The 25,361-nt window shown below is 44.3% G+C and overlaps 2 protein-coding genes across 3 annotated transcripts in view; both read right to left on the bottom strand.

The window, feature by feature from the left end:
• Positions 1–1,439: 1,439 nt before the first annotated feature.
• WDR76 (WD repeat domain 76) lies at positions 1,440–15,363 on the bottom strand. 2 transcript variants are annotated; one of them, XM_068958449.1, is made up of 14 exons: positions 15,287–15,363; positions 14,574–14,630; positions 11,956–12,297; positions 11,052–11,144; positions 9,053–9,108; positions 8,204–8,324; positions 7,301–7,402; positions 7,163–7,206; positions 6,921–7,074; positions 5,211–5,363; positions 3,558–3,772; positions 2,876–3,028; positions 2,645–2,698; positions 1,440–1,825 (listed from the first exon to the last, which is right to left on the bottom strand). In XM_068958449.1, exons 2-14 carry the CDS (start codon positions 14,577–14,579, stop codon positions 1,570–1,572), a joined length of 1,749 nt encoding a protein of 582 aa, XP_068814550.1. In that variant the 5' UTR covers positions 14,580–14,630; positions 15,287–15,363; the 3' UTR covers positions 1,440–1,569. The 2 variants fall into 2 exon arrangements, with proteins under 2 accessions (XP_068814550.1, XP_068814549.1); XM_068958448.1 differs by lacking the exon at positions 15,287–15,363 and having other exon boundaries at positions 14,574–14,684.
• Positions 15,287–25,361, bottom strand: part of BLM (BLM RecQ like helicase) — a 23,646-nt gene continuing 13,571 nt past the window's right edge. Inside the window, exons 14-21 of the mRNA XM_068958447.1 lie at positions 25,034–25,229; positions 24,395–24,585; positions 22,925–23,072; positions 22,347–22,546; positions 21,411–21,603; positions 20,554–20,676; positions 19,059–19,266; positions 15,287–16,100 (exon numbers count right to left, since the gene is read on the bottom strand). Coding sequence (XP_068814548.1) covers positions 15,917–16,100; positions 19,059–19,266; positions 20,554–20,676; positions 21,411–21,603; positions 22,347–22,546; positions 22,925–23,072; positions 24,395–24,585; positions 25,034–25,229 — 1,443 coding nt within the window. The 3' untranslated portion in view covers positions 15,287–15,916. The remainder of the gene's footprint in view (positions 16,101–19,058; positions 19,267–20,553; positions 20,677–21,410; positions 21,604–22,346; positions 22,547–22,924; positions 23,073–24,394; positions 24,586–25,033; positions 25,230–25,361) is intronic.

The raw sequence follows: 25,361 nt of genomic DNA, 5'->3' as shown, positions 1-25,361 counted from the left end.
TATGGTGTCGTACCACTTTTTTACTTGAGTAAAAACTGTACCTCAATTCAAAAATCGGAGGAATTTGGCCTTTTAGCAGCCCAGTCATCGAAGTTACAAGACAACTCAAACATCCCCAAGCACGATCTGGGATCAAGTTTCATTGCAGCAATTAGGCCTCTACCTGCCTCCACCCTCAGTCAGTTACTTATGTTCTAAAACCTGGTCTACTTTACGATGTTTAACTGAATCAAAGGGTGTTGCAGGCTTCTTTATAAACAGGCATTGCTGCTGTGATGGAAGCTGACACTCCACAGCATGAGGACGCATCTTGCAAATTAGAAACATAAACACTTGTCTCTCCCTCTGATCCCTCCAGCCTCTTCTGCTGAGGAGGCTATTAACGAGGGCCTACATAGCACAGGAAAAAAAAAGCTAAGTTCTGATGAGACTAACAGCAGTGGCAGAGGACTGAGAGCCTCTCATAACTCTGACTTAGGAAATAAAGTTACGCCCCTTGTAAAGAAGCAGCACGCGCTTCCTGCTGCGAGTGTCGGTGTGCAGTGATGTAAGCTGATGTTACCAAAGCGATATGGATACACTTAAGATTTACTGCAGCTGAACTGCTTTGTTCAGAGCAAAGGAAAACTACATTAGCTGTTGCACTTACTGCCAAACCCTGGCCGCAAAGCGACCTGTAACGTCAGGTTCTTGCAGGACCCGCTTGTCAGCGCGAGAAGTGCATTAACTATGGGGTTATAACAGCAGGAGCTGCTCATAAGTATTTAATGTTTAAAAGCGCATTTGGTGTCAGTGACACTGACACACGTCAATAACATTATTTTGACCAAAAGCTCTACTGAACTACTTCGTGCTCTGGTATAACAGGGTCCTCTTTCTCACATGGGCTTACAGGTGGAGAAAGGGCAGGTTAGAGGCATCTGCACTACAACGAACGGCCCACGACTACGTCTCCTCTTTAATATCGTCTTTGACTATCATTAAAGTGGTTGTGCCCTATTCTTGCATACGCCCTGACAATTGCCGTGTTCAACTCATAACCATGTAGCTTCTTTAGCCAACGTGCTTAATAGCATCGACCCACAAAGATGATCTTCCTTATTGAGTCCAGGAAAGATTTAATGAGATGGTAGACACCTTAACTGACAAGTTTTATCGAAGACATTGTTACTGAATACTTAACTGACCTTAAGAGAGGTTATAGGAACGACACACAAAAACTGGTAAAGGAGGAGCACTCCAGCTTATAGAATGAAAGTCATTAAAAAGAAGCATCTCATACATTTAACAAGCATCCTGCAGATACTTGTAATTTTTTTCTTTTTCAAAATATAGCTTATGTATTTGAGAAAAAACACATCTATTTTGATACAAACCACTGATCACTGGCTATCATAGTGGGATTAATACCTTTTTTAATTAAAGAAGAAAAGGCTAGATATGGTTTAGAAGTTTTATTTAAAGCTTTTAAAATACACTTTCATCCTGAGAGAACACAGCTTAAGAACAGTTTAATGCAGATTAAACACATTTGATGCAAAAGGAAAAAAAAAAAAAAGACTTTTTTTTTCATTCTTTGAACACATGAAGGCGACCGCTGGAGTTGCCACCCACTAAGATATTCTTGGTGGGATGAACAACATTAATGGAACACACAGAACCAAGGTAATCAATGTTATAAAAAGAGTGCAACAATTTTCCAGTATCCTGGAAGATTTCTATTTGTCTTGGACGTGCCATACTGCCCACCACAAAACAGTCTTCCTGTTTAGGGTCCCATATCGCTCTGAATCTAGTTAACCAGCGTCCTGTGTTATTGTTATGTCTTCAGAAAAATAAGAAGGGAGAAAAAAAAAAGGATAAATATTCTTCTTACCAAATTCAGTATTTTTTATGTCACATTCGCTTAAACCCATCTTCCTTGCCTTCTAAACCATCAGCTTTCAAACACTGGCCAGATGGTGCTACTCAGATGCATTCAGGGAGATGGGACAAAGATGTAATTAAGTAGAGAAGATATAGCAAAGCATACTTTGACAAAAATGATTATTTGTCAAAGTATGTAAACATCCTGGTTGCATATTTTAGTAAAAAAAAAAAAAAAAAAAAGGACGAAAATGCATCAAGTGGTTTGATAAACAGCAAATCAAGAATTTTCAAACCAGTCACTAATCTAGTTCTAGCTCCTTAGTGATCCAAGCTTGACATAATTAACTCTTCTAGAGCACAAAATTGTTTTGCAAATGTTGAGGCTCTCCTCAAAGACATACTCTTTACCATTAAAAAGTAACCTTGTGATATTTTAAAAAAATGCATTAAAAAAAGCATTCTGAACCAAAACACATTTCAAAAATCACAAAACGGTCTGTTCCAGTTACATTGGAAGATATTACAGCTTCCCTATACGCATGCTTTATGAACAAAAGCTATTTTAGGCAACCGTGAAGACCAGAGCAAATTATCAGTGTAAGAGAGTATCGTGGCTGCTCTCACTTGAGCAACCGACTACGACATTGGGGCCGTTTGGAAACACAGCGCCACGTATACCCTCTTTTTACCTATCCACAACTACACGTGCCACAACTACAATTGCGAAGAACTGTCACAGAGGACTTAATCTTTGGTCCCAGTGTGTTTAGCTTACCTGACAGTACTGAGAACTGCAACCGCAGATGATAAACAGCTGGTATCGTAGATCCTGTATATTAATAAAATGTACACGTATGTTAAAAAAGGCAGACTCTTCTTCAAAAAACATGCACAAATCAGCTCATATCAGAGAGCACAAGGCAGGAGGGGGGGGGGGGGGGGAAAAAAACCCAATACCACCAGTTGGTATCTTCCATAAAGATTATTCCTTCCCACATGTTCTTACCTCAACTTATCATCAGCACACACTGTCAGTACTCTGTTTCCAGTTACAGGCGAGAAATATGCAGAAGCAACACTTTTTGTGTGCCCATCAAGAGAGCTCACAGGCTTGTTCCCATTAGACTTCAGGTATCGAACATCATAAATACAAACATTCCTGTAACACACACCACAAAGAACACTTTACCAGGTGACAGTCAAAGACAACAACATTATTTTCCATTAATCGAGAAACCCTCAAGAGACCAGCATCGGTTTTATGCGAGTTACGTTTAGAACCCGATTTCAGCAACGCATATTAACAAACTCAACTACAAAGGCCAGTGGCTCCAAAGAATGACAGCAGCAAAAATACTCCAAACCAAGAACAGAGCAACCCCCCCTCCCCCCGACATTGTGATCGTCTCTCAAAAAACTCAGCAACTCATAAGACCATTTCAAACCCATTACCCAAAGGCGAAGGGAAGTCAAACTATACCACAGCTTAGCTCTGATTAGAACTAAAAACTTGTTTTCTAAAAAGATCGGGAAGTCTTGAATATCTACAGAGCCTGACAAATTGTCGTCTTCATCAGCAGCTGATCCTGCTCTCCAAACGTGCCTTTTTTTTAGCTGACTTGCAAAAACCAATGCAAATGGAGCCCTTAAAGCATAGAATAACTGCAGTTTCGTTTTGAAGGACATACACTGAGCCAGCAGCAACGAAATATTGTTTATTCACGGGGTGAACATGGACTGTCCTTGTTCTTTTGAAGCCAATGTTTGCAGAAAGCTCTGAAGATGTTCCTGGGGTCCGTCTGTCCACAACAGTGACATCACCATCCCAGTGTCCTACTATTACAGTGGAGGCATTATCTTCCAAGAAATCAAAGGAAGAAAAGCTTTCTTCACTTCTGCATATCTGACAATAAAAAAAGGTCAAAATGAAAATGATATTATTCTACTAAATACGCACTATTATTCATAATAATCAGAGCACAGTATGGGATGTAAATTTCATGCTTTCACTTCTTAATATACTAAAAATACTAACGAAGACTACCTAATTTGAATGATGAAGAGCTCCGGCCTTAGCTCTTCATTTAGGTAACCTTTCCATAAAAACTACTATTAGTAAAAGTAGTATCTTCCACAGAGAAGATAATTAACCATCCAACATGAAGCAAAAGGAAAACAACCTACTCTGAATTCTGTAAAACTCCTACAAGATCCTATCATCTCTGCACACCAATAATGCAGTGGCTCTTATCCTTGAGTCCATACCGAATGAGGAATAATGACCATGCTCCTTTCTCCAAGGCTACAGAAACCCGTCATTGGGTGCACAAATGTCAATTTGGCTTCTTGTAATTGAGGGAGGGGTGGGGGAAAATCAGATTCAGTGCGTCAAGCCACCTTATCCCATGGCAGTTCCCCCTCAAATCAGTGATTACCCAGAACTATAATAATGCTGCAGGAGAACTTCCATGTTTCAGCGCTCTCTAGGTGAGCAGAGATTCTCCCCGTTAGCAGCTTTGTCCTTTCCAAAGGCAGTAACGCTCCTACAGCTATCACATGGCCATGTAATTTGGCATAAGGCAAGCAGAGCAGGAAAACTGCGGTCCTCTCCCCAGACTCCTCAACATACGCTCTTACAAGCCTTTGTCTGTAAGGAACCCCTGGAACTTCCCGGCTTCCTGAATGGCCAATTGCAGGTATTCCCTAAGCAGCTGGCTGGCCTGCAGCTCCCTACAAGGGTACAGGGCTTGTAAGGGGTTTGGAAAATAAAGCTTTAAATTGTTGTAGCTTCTTATGTTTTCTGATGTCGGAGACCTGATCAATGCAGACATATCTGCCAAAAAATAAAGCAAGCAAGCAAGCAAGCATCATGAAGCTCCTCGATTGCTCTGTCCAACTCACAACAGTTAGCATTTGCTCGCTTCAAGGCCGAGAAGAGTAAAGTCAACTCATTTGCTTTATGATGGCTTTTTCTAAGATTTAGTTCTTCCAAATGTTTTCATTGCTGCCTTTAAAAGGTACTCCTTTCAAAAAGGAAAGGGGCACATATTGCTTAAGTAAGGAGATATGAAATTAATTTCAGTATGAAATTGCAGCTGCCTCTGCAGGAAGGAAATTGGAAGCGCCCAAGCTGTGACTATGGTTTATTGACTAGAAAACCTCTCCACATTTTATATTGTTAATTAAAGGTTACTTCACGTATCCTTGCAGAAATGGAATTTTTAACTTTCTCGTTAACGAAACGACTGACAATAATTTGGGTACAGTGAGACTACGACCTCCTATCAGCACATACTGAGAGATTTCTAAGGAATCTGCAGTATAACAAAGGGAAAACTTACCTCATCAAAGACCGCTCTAGTAACATCACCACATCGTAGACTATCATAGCTCAGAGACAGCAAGTGAGCAGGATTAAATGGAGAAAAATACATGCAGCTGACTGGATAATTATGTGGAATAAAGACATGTGCTCCTTCTTCAGTTTTACAGTCCTGAAAAACAATTGAGATTTGATGGACACAGATGCTAAGCATTATAGTTACTTCCTCCTAATTAGTATAATTCTCAAATTAAAGTCTCTGTTTTGCAGGCGTTCTCAGTCTATTCTGAACAACCGTATAGAGGAAGCAGTAGGGTATATGATGGTGCTGGGAATCAGAATAGCTAACACAGGCAGCAAGACTACTTCTGTAGGACCAGCAGTGCAAATCAACAGAGCTTGCCCAGGCTAACAACTTACTGTAACAAAGGGAGTTCCACCTTTGCGCGGAAGGGAGAACTGTCCTCACATGCACCATTCAACGCACTATTGCTACGCTTGAGTTTCCCTTCCAGTACCATTTTCACCACTATGCAAATACTTTAGCTCAAAAGAATGCTAATAACGTTCACTCAATTTCAGAATTCTATTTCCTAAACAGGAAAAGCTGCAACTTCTTGCTGTAATCTAAGTGCGGTTTTATGTCATTACAGCCATCAATAGTGTACCTGGCTATGAATATCTGGTATCGATATTTTGCCTTTTTCTTTAACTGACAGAACTGGTTTCTCAGTTACCACATCTCAATTCCTTGCTGAAGGCCAAACAGATGTACATATGCCATTCATATCAGAATATGTATATATTAGAATTAGGTTTCTCAGAACTCAAGCTAAATTACATAATTTATATTCAATTTTGGATAATAAGTAACCCATATCTTCTCTTCTAATACTGGTACCATCGCAGCTGTGACATTTCAAAAGAAATGGAATAATCCATTTCGGAACAAGTATTAATTCATTTCACAAATGTTACTCTGCTCCCAAACTTGGTAAAGTCCAATTCACTTCAGGAAAACAAAAAAGGGGAGAGCAAAAAGGAAAAGAGTAGCTTTAACGTAGCTACCTGAAATGTCTTCCCAAGGCCACGGAGAGACTTTTAGCATTCAGAGAGCTGAATCTACCAGTTACCAGATCACACTCCTCTGCAGGTAGTAACAGCACCTACATAATCTGAGCTTTCTAAATTGTAAGGAGCATTTTACATTTTTTGATAACTGAATAAAATTCTTATAGCTGAAGTTAGTTGACCAATTTCCTGATGCTGTCAAAGCAGAAGTGACCCTTGAAACAGAATCCAAAGGCGAGGTTAATGGCATTGCAAAGAAGGAAAAGAAAACGTGCTTTTGTGTGGACTGCAAGCAGCTGGTTCAGATGACGTGGGATCATAGCAGAGGACTGGGAGGAGGTTACAAAGCTTTAAGACAGGGACAAATATTCTTGCTGCAGGACCAAGACGATTCAAAAACCATGGTGAGATTATCTGCAGAGCTCCCCAAAGTTTTCAAAGCCTCAAACGCTAAGCTATTTTTCAGAAACAATATATGTAAAAATGTGCCAACATATAGTGGTGTAACAATTTTATTTCTGCTTTCTAAAACAACGGTGACCTTCTGGAACTATCCAAAACTCACTCAAACTCAGAAAAACAAACACACGCGCATGGATCTCCCCTTTCATCTTGCAGTAAACCGCTATGCTAGGTAAAGAGCATACAAGCAACTTACAACGTTCCAGAAACCGATCTGCCCAAACTTGTCTCCAGCTGCCACAAAGATGGTGCTTTCAGAAGGATGGATAGCCATAGAATATATTCGATTTTTCACAACCTTTTTAATGTTATTTTCACTGAGGGTCATGCTGTTCAGGCTGGCTTGGTATCTAGACATCATTAAAATATTAGTTATTCAAGGCAAGAAAGAAAGAGAACTAGACAGTACCTAGTTTTTAGCGGTTGTTTTCAGATTACCTTTTCAAGTCACATGTATGCTTTTCAGGATCATTAGGTTTCATCTACAGATAGAAAGGAAAATACACAGATATTAGATTACTTAGAACTCAAGCTAAATTATGCTATCCAAAACTAATTAATTAAAACTAGTAATACCTCACTTATCCTTGTCCATGTAGTCAAGAATTCCTCTGTCAACTTACTGTTCTCCATCTGATCTTCTGCAACCATCGGTAGAGGTCCAGCTGGAACTCGAGGCTGGAATGACATAGGTGATTTTCATAACTTAAATCAACTAAGAGTATGAATAGGGTGAACTGTTAACTCTCCACACACAAGACATTCTTAGAACACATCTACTAGACTACAAGAAACAAACAATACAAAGAAAAGTTTGTATCAAAATCTTATTGAAAGGATAAACAGAACTTTGTTACACGCAACAGCAAAGACAAATAGCTGCCCCGTGATTTTTCCCTCTCCTTCCAGATACTCCACAAGCTTTATCTTCAAAAACTGTATGAAAGGGAAATGCCTTTATTCTGCAGCGGTGTGGAAGATTTAAATTTCCACCTCAGAGCAAGAGAATTTTCACTTGTTGCTGTATAACTACCTCAAAGGAAGCAGTTTATTTTCCTTTGAAATATTTACCATATCAAAAGTTACAGTGAAGTAACATTAAAACAGAGCAATAAAACTTGGAATTTAAAGCTGCTCAGAATACATAGACTGTTGAAAAATGCATAATGTTTTACCTCAGGATCTTACAGATCATCCAAAAACGTACTATTGCATCAGTTTGAGTCATAGAATATTGACTAACTTTCAGAGAGGACATGAGAAGCCTCCTATTCAAGATGCTTGAGGTGAAAGCATTTACCTTTTATTACTGATATTATGTAACACGCTTCCCATGAAGCTACAGGCTTTAGAAAAAGACTAGTAATGACAAGCAGCATCAGTCAACTTCACCAGCACTTCAAAGCACTTAACATGGCTATTCTGTTTTTATGAAGCTTCCCGTATACGCATGTCTCCTTTACCCCTTCCCCATCTTACATATTCCTCTGCTTCCGGCTGGGCAGGCATTTCTGGCATTGGAACTCCGGATGGCTCTATTCTTTGTAAACGCATCGATCTTCGACGCACTATTTCATCTTCTGCCTTTTTAGGTTTAGCCCTGGAAGAATTGAAACATTTCAAAAGTACAAACATAATTAAAATAAGCCCTCTACGCTTAAGTAAAAGACCACAAAACGGGTTCAGATGTATAGTTTGAATATCTTGCCCCAAATTTATAACCTAAACAGTTCTGATTCACCCTATGAATGTTGTGAATGATTTTTCCTTCAGTGATAGCAATAGAGAGCAAAAAAAAAAAAAAAAGACAGAAATCTTTTTAACTATTTAGCAATGAATACATATTATGTTTTCTGTTTCACTTTTAACGCATCCTGCCACTGCTGCTTTTCTTCCCAGCCCTCTCTAGCAATTATTCAGGTTTCTATTCAGTAGTCTAAACTTCTTCCACTTTCTTTCATCGTGTATGTAACTTCATTTTGTACTTAAGCGCTTTTTTCTGCTCTGCTTGGCATTGCAAAAACGCTGTTCTTCTATATCTACTAGTTATCCTTTCTCCTCTGTATCTATTTCTTCCCCCTCCTTCTTTCCCATGCCCTTTCTTATTATTAATTTTCATCATTTAACATTTCTTTTCCTTTAGCCATCATGCAAAATATTGTAAGAAAAAAGCTGTTCTTGAACTACCTTAATACATAAGTTCTTTTTGTGATATGTGTAATTTGACCAAATATTTATATTCCCATTTCTTTTTTTTCAAAGGAGAGCAGGAGAGCTAAAACGCAACAAAGGAACAATGATACAAATTTCATATAGAGTTATTTTTACCTTTTGGTGACGTGGGATTGTACTTTAGTTGCAATTTTGTGAAGTCTTGCAGCTGACTTAAAAAGTGGGGAAAAAAAAAGATTAAGGAGAGTATGTAATAAACAGAAGAGCAGCCTGTACAAAATAAAATTACCTAAAGGCTGCAATAAACTATATCGTAATTATTTATAATGCAATAGCGACAAGAGATTTTTAAACATCAAACTGTGCTGTTTCTGCTTTGCACTGGTCTTCCACATACTAGCAAGAATTCCCTGATTTCTGTGAATGGTGCATAGGAAAAGAGCACAGCCTGTCTGGATGTGCTATAGATGTTTTCTTTATGAAACAAAGAAAATGCTCTAAATGATACGCACCAGACAAAGACATTTAAAGTAGAATCTGTAACCACAGAGGCCTCCATCCACAATTTTTTCTCTATTACATTTTACAGACATGCATTATTTAGCTCATTTAGACCCCAAGGAAGATACGTGTATGTTGCAATGGCAAAAGAACCAAATCACAAACACTACAGGCAGTCATACACTGAAACCAACAGATAAAAACCCACACCCAGGACAAACAGGCTCTTGTCCAAAACGCTGCTACTTCACAGGCAGATCCGAAGGGAAAGCTTGAAATCTCACTTCAGCATCTGTTGAGTGTACACAGACAGGAAGGGGCCTAAGGTGCTATGCAGGAACGCCTATGCTGCAGTCAAGAAACTTCACCACAGTGCAGCTTAGACATATCTAGCCCACCAGTAAGACCATCGCTCCAATACCACTCTATCCAAAGCAACACGACACCTGGCATGAAATGATTTACCTGCTTCTTGGTTTTGGCAGCCCATACAGTACATGACATCATCACAACCAGAACGCTACTGGTAACTGAGCTGGCTAGAGCTCCCTTTGCTATTCTTCACCTCTCTGCAGTCATTGCTGTGACTGCAGTCAGATATTCCTGGTCTTTACTGTCCTCTCTGAGGATAATTGGAAGAAAAGGTGTTACTTTTACTCAAGTCCGAGTCTCGATGGTAAAAAGTCTCACTGCCTCCTAAACAGGCCCAACCATGCCTTGCAACCTGGTAACAAGCAAGTAAGCGTGCAGCCATTCGAGGAAGGAATTCACTCGCTGCTGCCAGAAAGGGGATCTATTACGAATTTAAAAAAACTAGGAGAGAGAAGCCGCGCAGAAAGAAGGGCAAAGAACTGGATCCACTCACACAGATAACATTTAAAATTCCATTACTTTAACTTTCTAAATTACCTGTCCAAAACAGATAGAACACGTGTCCGCCCTATGACCCGGTCTGGATCTTACATGGGGGAAGGATTCCAGCCCAAGTCCTGCAAGCTTCTTTCCCAAGAGCCTCTCAGACACAGGGCCCTGAGCTAAACTGTCCCGACAACCTGAAACCTGCCGCACCTGGTGTCTTTAAGGCTCTGCAATCTTTCAGTTAGACAACCAGGTAACGTGCATGCGTGGAGAGTAAAATGCAAGTGCTCAATCACCTGAATGGAGAATGCCACTGCACCTGAAGAGGCAGGAACACGCGTTAGGCAAGCGAGCAGGATGGTGCATGTACAGCCAGTCCGTTGCCCAGAACGCAAACACAAGCACCCTCATGTGAAAGAGGATTACGTGTGTGTTTGGTTACCTAAGGGCCACCTCACCTGGTCCTACAGGGTCAGAGGCTCTGGGTTCACACATACTAGCATGGTTGGGTTTAGAGAATATTGTATGAACAAAATTTCTTTTCTTAACTTCTTATAAGTCTAATGAGTTCCCCTCTTTAAGAAAATCTAACTAGCAACACAAAAAACAAATCTTTAGAGACTACCACAGGTAGAGTAATCCTGATGTCTTAGGAATTTTTTATGGTATTCCTCACACACTTGTCACTGTTAGAGAAGGCTTTCACAATAAGAAGGACAATGGGTCACCTCCTATATAACAATACCGAGAGAGAGAGAGAGAGAGAATATTGACTGTAGTCAGAATCTATACAAACCTCATGCAGCTTCAGAGAAGCAAAGAATTTAGCATTTTCTGTAATGTTCTTTAGTCTTTTCCTTTCGTAGGCTGATAACTCCGAAGATCCATCCTACACAAAGAGGAGTCGATTACCATACTATTAGGTAGCATGCTTGAGACGTCCCAGAAGTCTGAGAAGTGAGTTTCTAAATCATGCGTGTCTAAGTTATTTAGAAGTGGTTCAATATATTCCTAATCAACAACAACAAAGAAAACTAACTGGAGTAACCCGCACATCACTACCAAAATCTCTGTCTATGTAGGTACTAGCTTGCGTTATAGCAGTTAGTACTAGCATAAATTATCAAGAAAGGGCTACTTCATCAAATGTTGCTAGAGCTAAAAGTTATTTAATAAAGTGAAGCTATTCAATAAGCAACTGAAAACGTCAGCGATGAGGCCCATATGGTACATAAACGGAATACAGTCTTAGACCATTTTTGTATTATATCGGTGATACGGTGCATTAGACAACCTGAAAAGATGATTTTACATGAACGAACATCGACAAAACGTTCAGCTCCTACGACTGCATCCATCCATAAAGAACCCTGGAAGATGGCTATCAGCAGGACAACACATCTGTGTTTCTGCTACTAGGATTTTATACTCTCTGACTGATAGCAAGAGCATTTTCTCATCCTTTAGACGTTCTGGAAGGGTAAAACAAAGCCCAACAGTCCCTGTCAGCGTACTTAAAAAGATGACGTAAAGAGGAAAGACACCTTCCAACTCTACTTTTACGAGCACAAAAGACACGTGTCTCGAGAAGAGCGGGATAACTATTTCTTCCGCCACAGCTCAAGAGCCAACAGCCGGTTCGCACGCCGGCTGCTGCTTTGCCACCCGCAGAAAGGCGGGAAGAGGCGCCCGGTACTCACCACGGGAGCGTCCGGCACGTCGCTCCCGTCGCTGTCCGCATCCCACAGGCCCTGCAGGCCGTTGCCGGCCTCGGCGGCGGGGGGCGAGGCGGGGGCGGGTTTCCGCGGGCTGGAAGGGGCCTCGCAGGCCGCGCCGGGCCCGGGGGGGCTCGGCGGCCCCGGGCAGAGCCTCTTGCCCGCGCTGCCGCCGCCGCCGCCGGCCAGCAGGCGCTTGGGGGGCAGGCGGCGGCCCGCGACGGAGAGCGGCGTGAGGAGGACGCGCAGCTGCCGGGCCGCGCTGGCTCGCCGCTCGGCCCGCTGCGGGCTCTGCCGGGGCTCGGCGCTGCTCGCCGGGGTGCGCTCCTGCGGAGGAAGGGGGGGGGGGGCGGCGAGCTCGGCGGGGCGGCCCGGCGCGGCCCGGCCCGCAGCGCCCCCGGCTGACACCGCCCGCCCGGCCCTCGCGGCCCGGCTCCCTCCCGCCCGCCTGCCGCCCCTCTCCTCTCCTCACAGCCAGGGTCCCTCCCTCCCGCCGCCCCTCTCCTCCCCTCACGGCCCGGCTCCCTCCCGCCCGCCCGCCGCCCCTCTCCTCTCCTCACGGCCCGGCTCCCTCCCTCCCTCCCGCCCGCCGCCCCTCTCCTCTCCTCACAGCCAGGGTCCCTCCCTCCCTCCCGCCCGCCGCCCCTCTCCTCTCCTCACAGCCAGGGTCCCTCCCTCCCTCCCGCCCGCCGCCCCTCTCCTCTCCTCACAGCCCGGCTCCCTCCCGCCCGTCCGCCGCCCCTCTCCTCTCCTCACAGCCCGGCTCCCTCCCTCCCTCCCGCCCGCCGCCCCTCTCCTCTCCTCACAGCCAGGGTCCCGCCCGCCCGCCCGCCGGCCCCTCTCCTCTCCTCACGGCCCGGCTCCCTCCCTCCCGCCCGCCGCCCCTCTCCTCTCCTCACAGCCAGGGTCCCGCCCGCCCGCCCGCCGCCCCTCTCCTCTCCTCACGGCCCGGCTCCCTCCCGCCCGCCCGCCGCCCCTCTCCTCTCCTCACGGCCCGGCTCCCTCCCTCCCGCCGCCCCTCTCCTCTCCTCACGGCCCGGCTCCCTCCCTCCCGCCCGCCGCCCCTCTCCTCTCCTCACGGCCCGGCTCCCTCCCTCCCTCCCGCCCGCCGCCCCTCTCCTCCCCTCACGGCCCGGCTCCCTCCCTCCCGCCGCCCCTCTCCTCTCCTCACAGCCAGGGTCCCTCCCTCCCGCCCGCCGCCCCTCTCCTCTCCTCACAGCCAGGGTCCCTCCCTCCCTCCCGCCGCCCCTCTCCTCTCCTCACGGCCCGGCTCCCTCCCGCCCGCCCGCCGCCCCTCTCCTCTCCTCACGGCCCGGCTCCCTCCCTCCCGCCCGCCGCCCCTCTCCTCTCCTCACGGCCCGGCTCCCTCCCTCCCGCCCGCCGCCCCTCTCCTCTCCTCACAGCCAGGGTCCCTCCCGCCCGCCCGCCGCCCCTCTCCTCCCCTCACAGCCCGCTCCCTCCATCCCGCCCGCTCCTCACGGCCCCGCTCCCTCCATTCCCGCCCTCTCCATCCCACCCTCTCCTCAGGGCCCGGCTCCCTCCGTTCCCGCCCGCCGCCCCTCTCCTCAGGTTCTGGGTCCCTCCACTCCCTCCATCCCGCCCCTCTCCTCTCCTCACAGCCAGGGTCCCTCCCTCCCGCCCGCCGCCCCTCTCCTCTCCTCACGGCCCGGCTCCCTCCCGCCCGCCCGCCGCCCCTCTCCTCTCCTCACAGCCCGCTCCCTCCATCCCGCCCGCTCCTCACGGCCCCGCTCCCTCCATTCCCGCCCTCTCCATCCCGCCCTCTCCTCAGGGCCCGGCTCCCTCCGTTCCCGCCCGCCGCCCCTCTCCTCAGGTTCTGGGTCCCTCCACTCCCTCCATCCCGCCCCTCTCCTCTCCTCACAGCCAGGGTCCCTCCCGCCCGCCCGCCGCCCCTCTCCTCTCCTCACGGCCCGGCTCCCTCCCGCCCGCCCGCCGCCCCTCTCCTCTCCTCACAGCCCGCTCCCTCCATCCCGCCCGCTCCTCACGGCCCCGCTCCCTCCATTCCCGCCCTCTCCATCCCACCCTCTCCTCAGGGCCCGGCTCCCTCCGTTCCCGCCCGCCGCCCCTCTCCTCAGGTTCTGGGTCCCTCCACTCCCTCCATCCCGCCCCTCTCCTCTCCTCACAGCCAGGGTCCCTCCCTCCCGCCCGCCGCCCCTCTCCTCTCCTCACAGCCCGCTCCCTCCCTCCCGCCCGCCGCCCCTCTCCTCTCCTCACAGCCCGCTCCCTCCATCCCGCCCGCTCCTCACGGCCCCGCTCCCTCCATTCCCGCCCTCTCCATCCCGCCCTCTCCTCAGGGCCCGGCTCCCTCCGTTCCCGCCCGCCGCCCCTCTCCTCAGGTCCTGGGTCCCTCCACTCCCTCCATCCCGCCCCTCTCCTCTCCTCACAGCCCGCTCCCTCCATCCCGCCCGCCGCCCCTCTCCTCTCCTCTCCTCCCGCCCGCCGCCCCTCTCCTCTCCTCACGTCCCCGCTCCCTCCCTCCCGCCCGCCGCCCCGCTCCCTCCGTCCCTTCCGGAGCCCCCCGCAGCCCAGGGCGGGCTGCTCCCACAGCGGCGCCCACACCCGCTCCCGGCCGCCCCGGCCCCGACCTGCATCCGCTGGCGGCCGCGCGGCGACGGCTCCTCGGCCTCCTCCACGGTGCCGGCCTGCGAGAGCGCCATGTCGGGCGGCTCGGCGGGGCGGAGCGGCCGCTTCCCGCTTCCCGCTCCGGCGAGGGGCGGAGCGGGGCGGCGCGGGCGCCTCCCTCCCTCCCTCCGCTGCCCCCGGCGCCGGCCGCGCCCCCGCGGTGAAGGAGCGGCGCCCCGGCCCCCTCCTCCTTTTCCATCTCTCCCCTTTCGCTGCGGTTCCGCCGGGGAAGCCGCAAGTTTCCAAGTCAAAACTCAACTTCCCTTCAGGCAGCCAGCGCTCACCACCCCCTCTCCCCCCGTCGCTGCCCGGGACTGTTGCGTAAGCGAAGTCTTAGGGTGATTTTGGGCTAAGGGAAGTGATTTAATGACAGCCTGCAAATACATTGTAGGGCAAAATTACAGCTTGGCATGTTCAGGACAGGAAAAAAAATGCGTATTTTTAACAGCAAGGTTAATTGAAAGTCTTGGGTATGCTAAAGACTCACAAGACGGGTAACAAGACTAGCTGTCACAGACTCATCGCTCACCTGAGCGGTAAGAAACCCTCCGCTGCTGCGTTTCACAGGCAATAAGCAAACAGATCATTCGGGACGCCCCACAGGTGCATTTATTCAAGTGCAGAACAGAGCAACAGATGCACATCCGAACCCCTGCTCAGCGCTCGTGAGGATTACCTTGTGCGAGACGGGAAAAGGGAAGCCCAGAGCAAAGCAGCTGCCCCTCACCACGCGGTAGCTGCACGCCTGTGACGCGACCGCAGAGCTCCACGGCTTTCTGCGCACCTAGCTTCCCAGCAGGCTCTCCAGCCCTGATGCCTGGGGCAAAAATTGCAACCTACAGCAGCTAATTACATTGGGTATGTCAGCTTAGCATCCCAAGACTTAAATTTTCTTAGGAACATTTCAGCTATCTAGCTCTGAAGTACTTACGCAACTGGCAAGGGAGAAGAACAGAAGCAACCATGAACATCCTCTCTGAGCACGCCTTTACGATTCATAGCTCCGTTAACTGCTTTTGATTTGTGATCTCAAGCGTACCCGAGTTAGCTGTAAAGCAGGCTTACAACGATTATTTTCATTGAAACACTCGGGCTTCTGAAACTAATCAGAACTCATGTTTGTTTATAACGCACATACTTAGTAAGAAGGAAGTTCCAAAGAAACTTCTGAGCCTAAAACCATTTATTTAACATAAACTTTTGTATTTGACAAAATGTACACATCTGTTTCAGAAGGTTTAGCAAATGAAATAAAAATTCTTACAGCTCAATGGTACACTTTTATACACTATTTACATTTTACTAGTTACAATATTGAATATGAAGGCTGAAGGAATTGTCTGTTTCTGGGCTTTGGGGGTGCCATAATCCCCAGTTTTCCCCCAGTTCCTTGCATGACGCTAACACTGTACGACGCTGAACTGTAGCCGGGTGAAGCTGGAGCCTTGGAGTTGGATGTCTTTTTGCTCCTTCTGTACTTGCTGTAACCACTACAAAATTCAGAGAGAAAATCACTATTACAGTATTTATGGTATGTTATGCATTGTAAATTTGTACATGTGCCAAACATCTGGTTTACTTGCCACATTCCCTGCCCATGCTGTATTTACATAGTTCCATACCACAATTAGATTTTCTGTTTTCGTTAAAAGAAGTTTTCTAACACACATGGCTGCATAAACACCTTTGAAATGGAAATCAAGTGTAGCTGTTACTCTGACATCTGCCTAAGGGTGAAAAGCAGCCTGAAAGATGGACACAGACTGCTGAGCCAACCTGACTCCTATTAATCCAATTAGAGTATCAACTTTAAATGACACTTCAGGATCAACAGCATTTAATGACTAAAATTTGAGTAGATGGGAAGGTGAAGAGGGTGGGAATAAAACCTACTGAGCTGGGAGCTGTTATTTACTGCAAAAATTAAAGACCAGAATGAGTTCAAATGGGGCAGAGAAAGAGATACACTTGGAAAGAACAAACAGCAGCAGCAAACAACGAGTTTGGAATAAGGTAGACCCTGTTTTCTCTTTGATATTGAACACAACATTAGAGCCACAAAAAGTCATTAATATATCAAGAAAACTTAATAGTGTTTAGAATTAGGCACAACTTCAAGTGGGGCTTTTAGTATGTCTTTTGCAGAGCACGCTGTGTTGCTCTTGCGAGTGACCTGAATTCTTCCATGCTGAAAGATAATCCAATTTCTGTGATATGTATAGGCTGCATACCGCTGCACTAAAAGAATGACTTAAGAAATGCAAGATTTCAGCTTGCCTGCATAACCACTCTTCTGCACCTCGTGTCCTCTGACTCATATAGGAAGCGAGGTAGACTTTCCAGGTGCAGGGGAGAAAGGGTTACAGTTGTGTAACTTGACGATACCACAGTATTAGTAACTCTAACTTCCTTTTTGTGCAAAGGAAGATACAAGCACGGCATCTGTTTAAAAGGCATGACTATAAAAGACATTTTTGCTGAAGTTTTCTGATGTCATTTTCCCCCTCCTCTTTTTAAAGAGCATTTAGGGAGGGTGGAAGTTCCTCAACCATTATCCTTTTTTCTTTTGCTTCCTTCTCAGCGGTGATCAATCACCATGTTTCAAAGTATGAACCTTCATAGAGACTGTTACTACTTGAGTTACAAAACTATACAGGAATAACAAATGAACTAATAAAATAAGGACTTTATCTTAAAGGGTGAGGCCCAGCCTGGCGCTTTCATCACCCTGTGAAGGTTCAGTGACAGATCGACCCTAGAAGCTCAAGTAAGACGAGGTTCCTGGGCCCAGACTTCATGGTCTTGATGCAGGTTTTGTCTCGCATGGTACAATCAGAGGGAGAAGCTCTGAATTAACAAGGGGCAGTGCACTGAAGCTCAGCTGTTCCACCCAATCCTGGAAGTTTTAAACGGTCTGCCATTTCCAAGTACAAGATCCAGTCAGTTTGCTAATAATAATTATGGCAGTACAATACCAGCACCCTGAAACGTAATGTGACTGCTTACTCTGTGGCAGTCAGGAAAGACAAAAGAAGGATGATTTTTAAATATCCTTTTTCACCAGAAGCATTTTAAACAGCAAGTGCCAGAAAACCAAAGTAGAGGGTTTGCCACCAGCTGCCTGGATAATTCCAATGCCATTCCTTGTTCTTAGTTGAGGTACGCAGTGTCTCGTACTTGGATAAAGATAATTTTTAGAGGGTAAGCACAAATATCTTTTCAGGCTCAGTCAAAAAGTAAAAATGTGATCGTCTGCCAAATTATGCCTCTTTCACGTGAGTTAGGCTAGGATATTTATGGCTGTGCTCTAGCTCTTTATAACTTGAGCGTAGTCTTTGGGAAACAACTGTCAATACAAGAATAAAAGCCACATGTTGCTGAAAGGAATTGGGAAGCGTTGTCTTTGCAACTACTGCGTTATTCGAATAATTATTTTGGGGAAAGGACAGCAATGCTGCTGAAAGGAACTGTGAATGAAACTTCCGTTAAGAAAGTTACTCACTAGCTGACATAATTAGGGCAGAGTTAAGGTTGTCCAGGTAACATCTGTGCTTTCCAGCTTCCTTATTTTTTTTAAAATTAACATTTCCCTCTATTTCATTTTCTAATTTCTAATTTATGTTCCTTTAAAATAGTTATGTGCAAGCATTACATAGTAAAACATCATCCAATATCAGAACATAATTTAGATTATTAAGAGGAATAAACGATACCAACACTTCTATAGGTTCATTTCGCCATTGACGCCGCTTTAGTAGAAGCTTTAAAAGGAACCACCGTTATATTGTGGTTTATTCTAAATTTAAGCAACACGCAGTCTCTGCCTCCACACTGTGAAATAACTTAAAATATTTCTTCACGGCAGAAGTGTAAAAAATCAATAGTGAACAGCTATCCTTCATACAGAACCTGCAAAGCTGTTGACTACGCTTCTTTTTGTGCATGATGTCATAAACTGCATCGTCAGTGTAAATTTGCATAGGTTTAAGAGCAATAACATAAACCTAGTTATCTTTACAAACAGCCCAGCAGGAGCGAGCAGGAAAACTACATGCCTACAGATGGCAAAAAGGACATGCCAGTTAAGAAAAAACAATCCACTGTAATCAAACTTCAAAGATTATCTTACAATCTAATTCCAGGTGAGTAAGCGAGAAGTATGAAAGTACACTGACAGTGCACCTCTAATTTGCCTTGCATACCAAAATTTCAGACAGCGGAAAGGTACTTCATAAAAATCATGGCTTATTTTTGCAGCAGCTTCTGCTCCTGATATAAATCGAGAAGCTGTATGTTCAGTATGTTACCTTCTCGGAAATAAAGATTTTGCATTGCAGCAGAGTGACAAAGGTAAACATTGGCATTAGTAGAACTGGTGTGGTGGTGCACCATACTGAAAAGCCTCAAATTAACATTTAATGAACTAGAACTAACTACAAGCAGCGTACCCTTTGGAATGAAACTGCTGGCTACCACCATTACTTGACTTCTTCCTCTTGGATTCTCTGAAGTTTGGCAGCCTTTTCCTTTTCTTTCCTTGGTTTGTATGATTGCGAAAATAACTTGAAGTTGTAACTACATCTTCTGCTTCTTCATCACTCTCAAGCGTTCCGGTGCTTCCTGCAGCTGTGTCCCCGCTTTGGCAAGCGGCATCATCTACAGAGAGACAATGAATTGAAACCAATGAAAACAAGACTTTGCCTGAACCAGTCAGAACCGTCAGCCAGAACAAACCAATTCTAGCAAGCTTCTGCCCTTGCTGTTCAAAACCTCTTTGCACAGCTTTTATCCTCGCAGTGCTCCGGGCTCATTTAAAGACCTTTCTTAGGCTAGTGTAAAGTAAAACAAGAGGCTATTTTGGTTTAGCTCATCATGACATACAAGAATACGGACCAGCCCTATTTTCTCAAGCTCGATTTCTTGTCTAAACTATGTTGGTAACGCTGGGCTTTCTCCCTTCGTACTCTCTTCCCTGTGTCAGCTGGACAAGAATTAGGGAATATACCATAATACTACTGTCAAATATGGCACTTCTTTTTTTAAAAAAAGCAGCAGGAGACACTGAAGGGCTCAGACAGATAGCGAAGAGCTCCTTCTCAATCAGTCATGATCAAGAGGAACGTGATTCTTCGCACGCGCAGCAGAATAAAACGCTTTTTAAAAAGGCCAGGATTGTAGACATGCACTTAACACCTGCAGTTATTAATACAGCAATAAGAAAGAATGGCCTCCTCAAATGTAACCATAAATCACCTGAAAACTGAAGGCCGCAATGTCAAATCTGATAGCCAAGCTGTACTGAATATTTGAATTGCAGCACAGGCTACAAATGCTATACTCACATTAAGTTACTAGATTTCTCAGTCTCGGGGCTCAATTCTCCATTGAGCTGCACTTTGTGTTTTAGGTTATAACTGCGCAAAGGCACTGTAAAACACAATCGTTCTGACTTGATAGCTTTTTTTACACCTATTTTTGGAAGTTCTTTACATTTGAGTAAGGACTAGTCAGCGCAGACCTGGATGCGCTGACCTACGAAAACTAAAAGGCAGTAGTTACAGATTACCTGTCACGTTACAACACTACGCCATATGTAGTTGACAAGAGTGGAAACATATAAAGGAGGTACTAGCCTTTTAACTTCAGGGTTATTAGCCTCAGTATAATTAAGGTTCTTAATAACTAACAGGTAACGAGCAAAGCAGCAGTTTTTGTTTACCTCTTGTTAGCCTCTTACAGCGATGCTGAATTTTTCTCTGTTTCCTCACGAAAGACCTTTTTATCCCCCAAAAACATGCAATTGTTCCCTCTTTGTAATTACTGAATTGCAAGGGTTAATGACTTAGGTTTAAAACAAGATAACTTTTTAGTGGAGCTTCTTACCGAGAAAGAGGGAGGGTGTTAAACAGGAACACACACATATAGATACAAAGGATACTAAACCTGGTACTGTCCACTCGGAGTACTTATCCATCACTTTAATTATTTCTGCACCATATTTTTCCAGTTTATCTTCTGTGACACCATCAATCTGCAGCAAAACCTCCACATCAGATGACAGGGTTTCTATAAATAAATATAATGTAACAAAATACGAATGAGATACATCAAACAAAGCTGTTTAAGATGAGATAACACCGGATGAAATAAGAAAATTCAGATAAGAGCACAGGCAAATTGAAAAGCAACGTTCAGAGAGGCGTTTCTGGGGTTTTGTTACAATAAGAACATAGGTGTTCCATTAGGAACGATGGAATTAGAAGTTCACATCTGCAGACTAAGTGAACAAAGTCTCAAATGCTTTAAGATTTGTTTCAGGTATTCAATAAAGCAATAGTAATTTGAGCGTTACTTATGGCCTCTGCCACAGGTTTTAAGAGAGATCATAGACTCTCCTAATATTCAGTAGAATATTCTGAAGCAAATTCATTCCTTTTAGTGCCACGGTACGCACTAAGCCCCCAAGAAAGGAAGCCTTTATTTTAGTAGATTTACTTCTAGCTGGTTAGCACAAAAACTAGTGAAAAAGATTGTTCTAAAACTGCTTCAAAGTTTGTTTCGCAGTGTGATTACTTGGCTGTCTACTGTACCTAACCAGCAGGACCTGCTACAGCACAAAATACATCTCCATGGGATCTATGCTGTGTCAGCTATTGCCACGGCACTCGCTCAGTTAAGGCGCATATAAACTGGTCCTCTGAAGATGTTGGAAATGCGGGGTCTTTTCTGACAGAAAATCTACAATTGCAAATGAAGTCTACTGCCTATAGGGGTTCCAGTTAGTGAAAAGCTGACCTTACCTGCTATTTTCTTGAGAGTTGAAGTACTGAAAATGTTGAAGTAATGCACATCAAACACTTTCCCAAGAGTTTTGCATGTGTCTGTAAGTTCCCCAAGGCACTTTTTAACCATCTCTTCCCGCTGTGACATTTTTGTCACAGAAGCCCTTTGCTTTCTAATGGTACTGGCACTTTCAGTTTCGTGGAACTCCACCTGTTAAAATAAGCCAATCAATAACTTCCGTCAGGGAGTTACTGCAGTCAGGAGACTGACTGATTGCACAGGAGAACAGTGAAGAAAACAAGAAGTATTGTTCAACTGAACCAAAAAATGCTATTTATGCAGTACATATTTTTAAAATGGTCTTTTTTTATAGGCTACTTCATAAACAGTAATTCTCAACCGCCCTCAAGCGTCTTCTACAAAGAACTAGTAAAGTGAGCATACACAATATGGCAGGGGGGAACAAAAACAAAACTGAAAACCCAACACAGCTAGCTTTGAGTAAAGGTCACTAGGTCTAATGCTGAGGGGCCTTCTCTTCTACAAATACAGCGCTAGGGCGGAGGAGACGTTGCTTCAAGCAACTCTGGAAGAGCGTTTTCCTCCAGAGCACACCAGTTACTAGAAAAAATAGAGCAGAAAACGTTATAGAAGGTAGTGCTGTTCCTTTTCCCTTCTTAGCTAGTTCTTTCTGTGTTGGTCATCACCTTTTCTTCTTGTTAAGATGGAATCAGATGGAAGGGGGAGGAAAAGAAAGCCTTAAACCTCCCCTATCTTCTCAAATTCACCTTTTGCCTCATGGCATTATCAGAATACTGAAGTAGAAATTACGCTTGTTGGATTCCGTTCCCTGCACGTGCTAAAGGTTAGCTCCACTACATCCATTTGTAGGCAAATTATGTTTAAGCTATCCTAGAGTAAATGCCGTATAAAAAACGTAGCATGTTCCTTACCTGTAGTAATCCATCTAGCACAGCCCGTGCTTTCTCTCCTAGAATTACATACGCTACAGCTTGGTCATTAGCTGTGATATACAAGTCTTCATCCAGAATCTTGTCCAGGACCAGTTTTCTAAACAGTCTTTCAACATTATGCCTTGAGTAGGCAGCCCCCTTCCCAAATATTCCAGACTGAATCTTTGCGCTCTTTGTACCTATGCAATAGGAGTAACAGGATTAACCTGCAATAAGAAATCCTACATACATATATATTTACAGACCCGTGGAAGACTCCCAAGTGATATTCCACAGTTTGGGCCCAAAAAACAAAACACAAAAAACAAAATACAAAAAAGGCCCCAAACATGTAAGCACTAGAAACCCTAAGCGCCACCAGAAAGCTAATAGTAGCGCTAGAGCCACCTGAAAGCGATTAAAACTTTAGTCTCATTTATTTTGGATACTTTAACACCTGCAGCTTCCTGGGAAAAATAACTTTGCCAAATATGTCTTGCTTTTAAACCACTGTGGATGCTACATGGACCTTCTGAGGCTTAATCGAGATCTGATGCAGCAAGTCTAACAGTACTTACCTAAGAAAATGTCAATCATCATATTCAATGTGTATCTTCCAGAACCTGTATTTCTCTTCGCATTTATTCCTCCCATTTGTCCACAATGCTCCTGCACAAATCTTATAATGCTTTTCACTTCATCCGTTACGTTTCTTGATTTGTAATCCTATTCAAATAGACTTGATTAGGAAAAAAGTGATTTGGTTCTATTCTAATGCAAGTTGTTACTGCTATTTCCTAGTTAGCATATGCACAATGATATCACATAGTCACGGGAATTCTGGATTAGATAACACTCTGAAAATGCAAGAAGATAAAGACCTACCAACCGATTGCATATAACGCCTATTATGTTAATTTTATACAGTGAGCTGCAAGATTGCCAAGTGAGTACTAGTAATCATAGTTAATTTTTTTTTTTTTAAATCACTCCTATAAGCATTCTGCTGCAAAGCACTAGAATTTACACTTCCAATGCACGTTAACATCAGGAGACTGGACTGAACATACGTTATTCTAGCCAAACTTTATTACAATCACAGATGTATAGGGTAACGCTTCAAACACAGGACTGAGAAGCAACATCCTCAGCTATAACAACACTGATCTGGTTTACAGAGACCCGCAGCCTTCCTCATAGCTTTCCCCATTGTAAAAAGGGATCATACTAGCCCTGTGATGATACTAGGACCTTTAGCATTTGGGTCGTTTCAGCTCTACTCAGTTTAAATAACAGATTGAAGTATGCATGTTGCAGGGGAACTTAACCATATCACATATTTCCAACAGTAAAAAGTTAAATATTGGAGGAAAGCTTCCCAAGCGCTGGAGCGCAATGCCTTACCACAAAAAAAAAAAAAAAAAAAAAAAAAAGGGCTTAGAATACCTAGAATACCCAATTCCACACCTAAAATAAACAAATCCTTGTTGCTGAACGTATTTTTTTTTCTGAAAAGATCAGATAATCAAAGATAGTCTAAAATCCTATGCAAGAACAGCATGAAAAGATGAAGCAACTATTCGATGTCCACTTCAACAGCTATCTTCTGTTGTACTCCTGTTCATGCTACTGACTAGGTTGTTTCGAACTTTGACACGCAAACCCTGCTCTTTGGGCCACCTCCAAGCAGTATCCTCCCCCCTGACGTGGCATGCACGTGCTACAAAGCAGCACAAAGCAGCCTTGAAAACATCAGAATAGACAGTTTTCCTGAATAGACACAATTACCAAAGAAGCCACACTAGAGGAACATCCTCACACCTCATCAGTACTTCTCTGACGGAAATAGGAGCTTAAGTCCGTGGATAGGTGGTGTAATCCTACTAACGGTTAAACCTCGGAAATTATTCAAGGCATCCAGCATCACAAAAATACAAAACATCTCATTCATCGTCTCTATTTGCCTGCACAAATGGAACGTTAGCATTTTTAAAGCAACCATACAAAATCAGTTTGACGATCCTATAAATAAGAGCCACGTTTTTTACCTTCTTTCTACTGCAGTTATCACAGGTTACTTCTGGGTGATCTTTACAAAAGTTAGGATTAAAGTTAGTTTCCCCGAAGTAGGCCAAAAGCTGAATTCTTCGGCAATCAACTACATTCTCACAGTAATGAACCATACTGTACAGGTTGTTAAAGTGGGTCTGTCTGGTGTGAGTGTTTCCATCTTTTTCCACTGAAATGCAATAAATTCAATTGTATCTGTTATATCTGCACTTCTGTCCTTTTAGATATTATCAGACGTACTTTTTTGAAGCAACAAAGAATATTTTGTTTTGTCTGAGCAAGTTAGTACAGAATAAAGCTAGTACAGATTTTTACCTCCGAAGTTTTAAAGAGCGGAGAACGGAAAGAAACCCAGAATGACAAAAATCAAGAGACAGCTACGTATAAAACAACCCGTTTTGACGAAAATTAAGCACAAGTGACAAAAACGTTTCAGTTCAGAAAATCACTCAAGTCAATAATAAAATGAAGATGCAGGGTTCTCCCATCTCTGCAATACAATACCATACACGGTGCTTCTAAATGACAAAATAAAACAATCTAAATGAAAGAAACCAGTGACCAAGTAATTTGTTTACTATTGTGTCATTAAGTTACGAATACAAGATTTCACTTACTTAGTATTAGCCTCCTAAGTCTGGTTACATCACTGTAACTGTAGAAAAGCAGACAGTGAGACATTTCACCATCTCGTCCAGCTCTGCCAGATTCTTGATAATAACCTTCTATAGATTTAGGGAGTGAGGCATGGATAACATAGCGTACATCAGGTTTATCAATTCCCATTCCAAAGGCAATTGTTGCACATATAACCTACAATAGAAATAATAATTTGTTATATAAAGGTCTGAAAGCTATTCATGGAGAGCTATGCACCAAAAATAGATATGTAATCAAAGCTTATGAAACTGTGCACAACGTAGAATTTAAACTGTAATTGCAAGA

The sequence above is a fragment of the Struthio camelus genome, chromosome 12 (genome assembly GCF_040807025.1).
Source record: "Struthio camelus isolate bStrCam1 chromosome 12, bStrCam1.hap1, whole genome shotgun sequence".
In the NCBI taxonomy this organism is placed as follows: domain Eukaryota; kingdom Metazoa; phylum Chordata; class Aves; order Struthioniformes; family Struthionidae; genus Struthio; species Struthio camelus.
The sequence above is the reverse complement of the archived record's forward strand: the minus strand, read 5'-3'. Positions and strand labels throughout refer to the sequence as shown.

Bases quoted from the DNA above. Each gene is read 5' to 3' on its own strand.
- WDR76 (XM_068958448.1), bottom strand. From the start codon at position 14,645: ATGGCGCTCTCGCAGGCCGGCACCGTGGAGGAGGCCGAGGAGCCGTCG. The intron at 9,109-11,051 runs GTTTGTATAGAT...CCACTTTTTAAG, and splicing joins CTTCTCTGAAGCTGCATGAG to TCAGCTGCAAGACTTCACAA. The intron at 7,075-7,162 runs GTAATCTGAAAA...AATGATGTCTAG, and splicing joins CATACATGTGACTTGAAAAG to ATACCAAGCCAGCCTGAACA.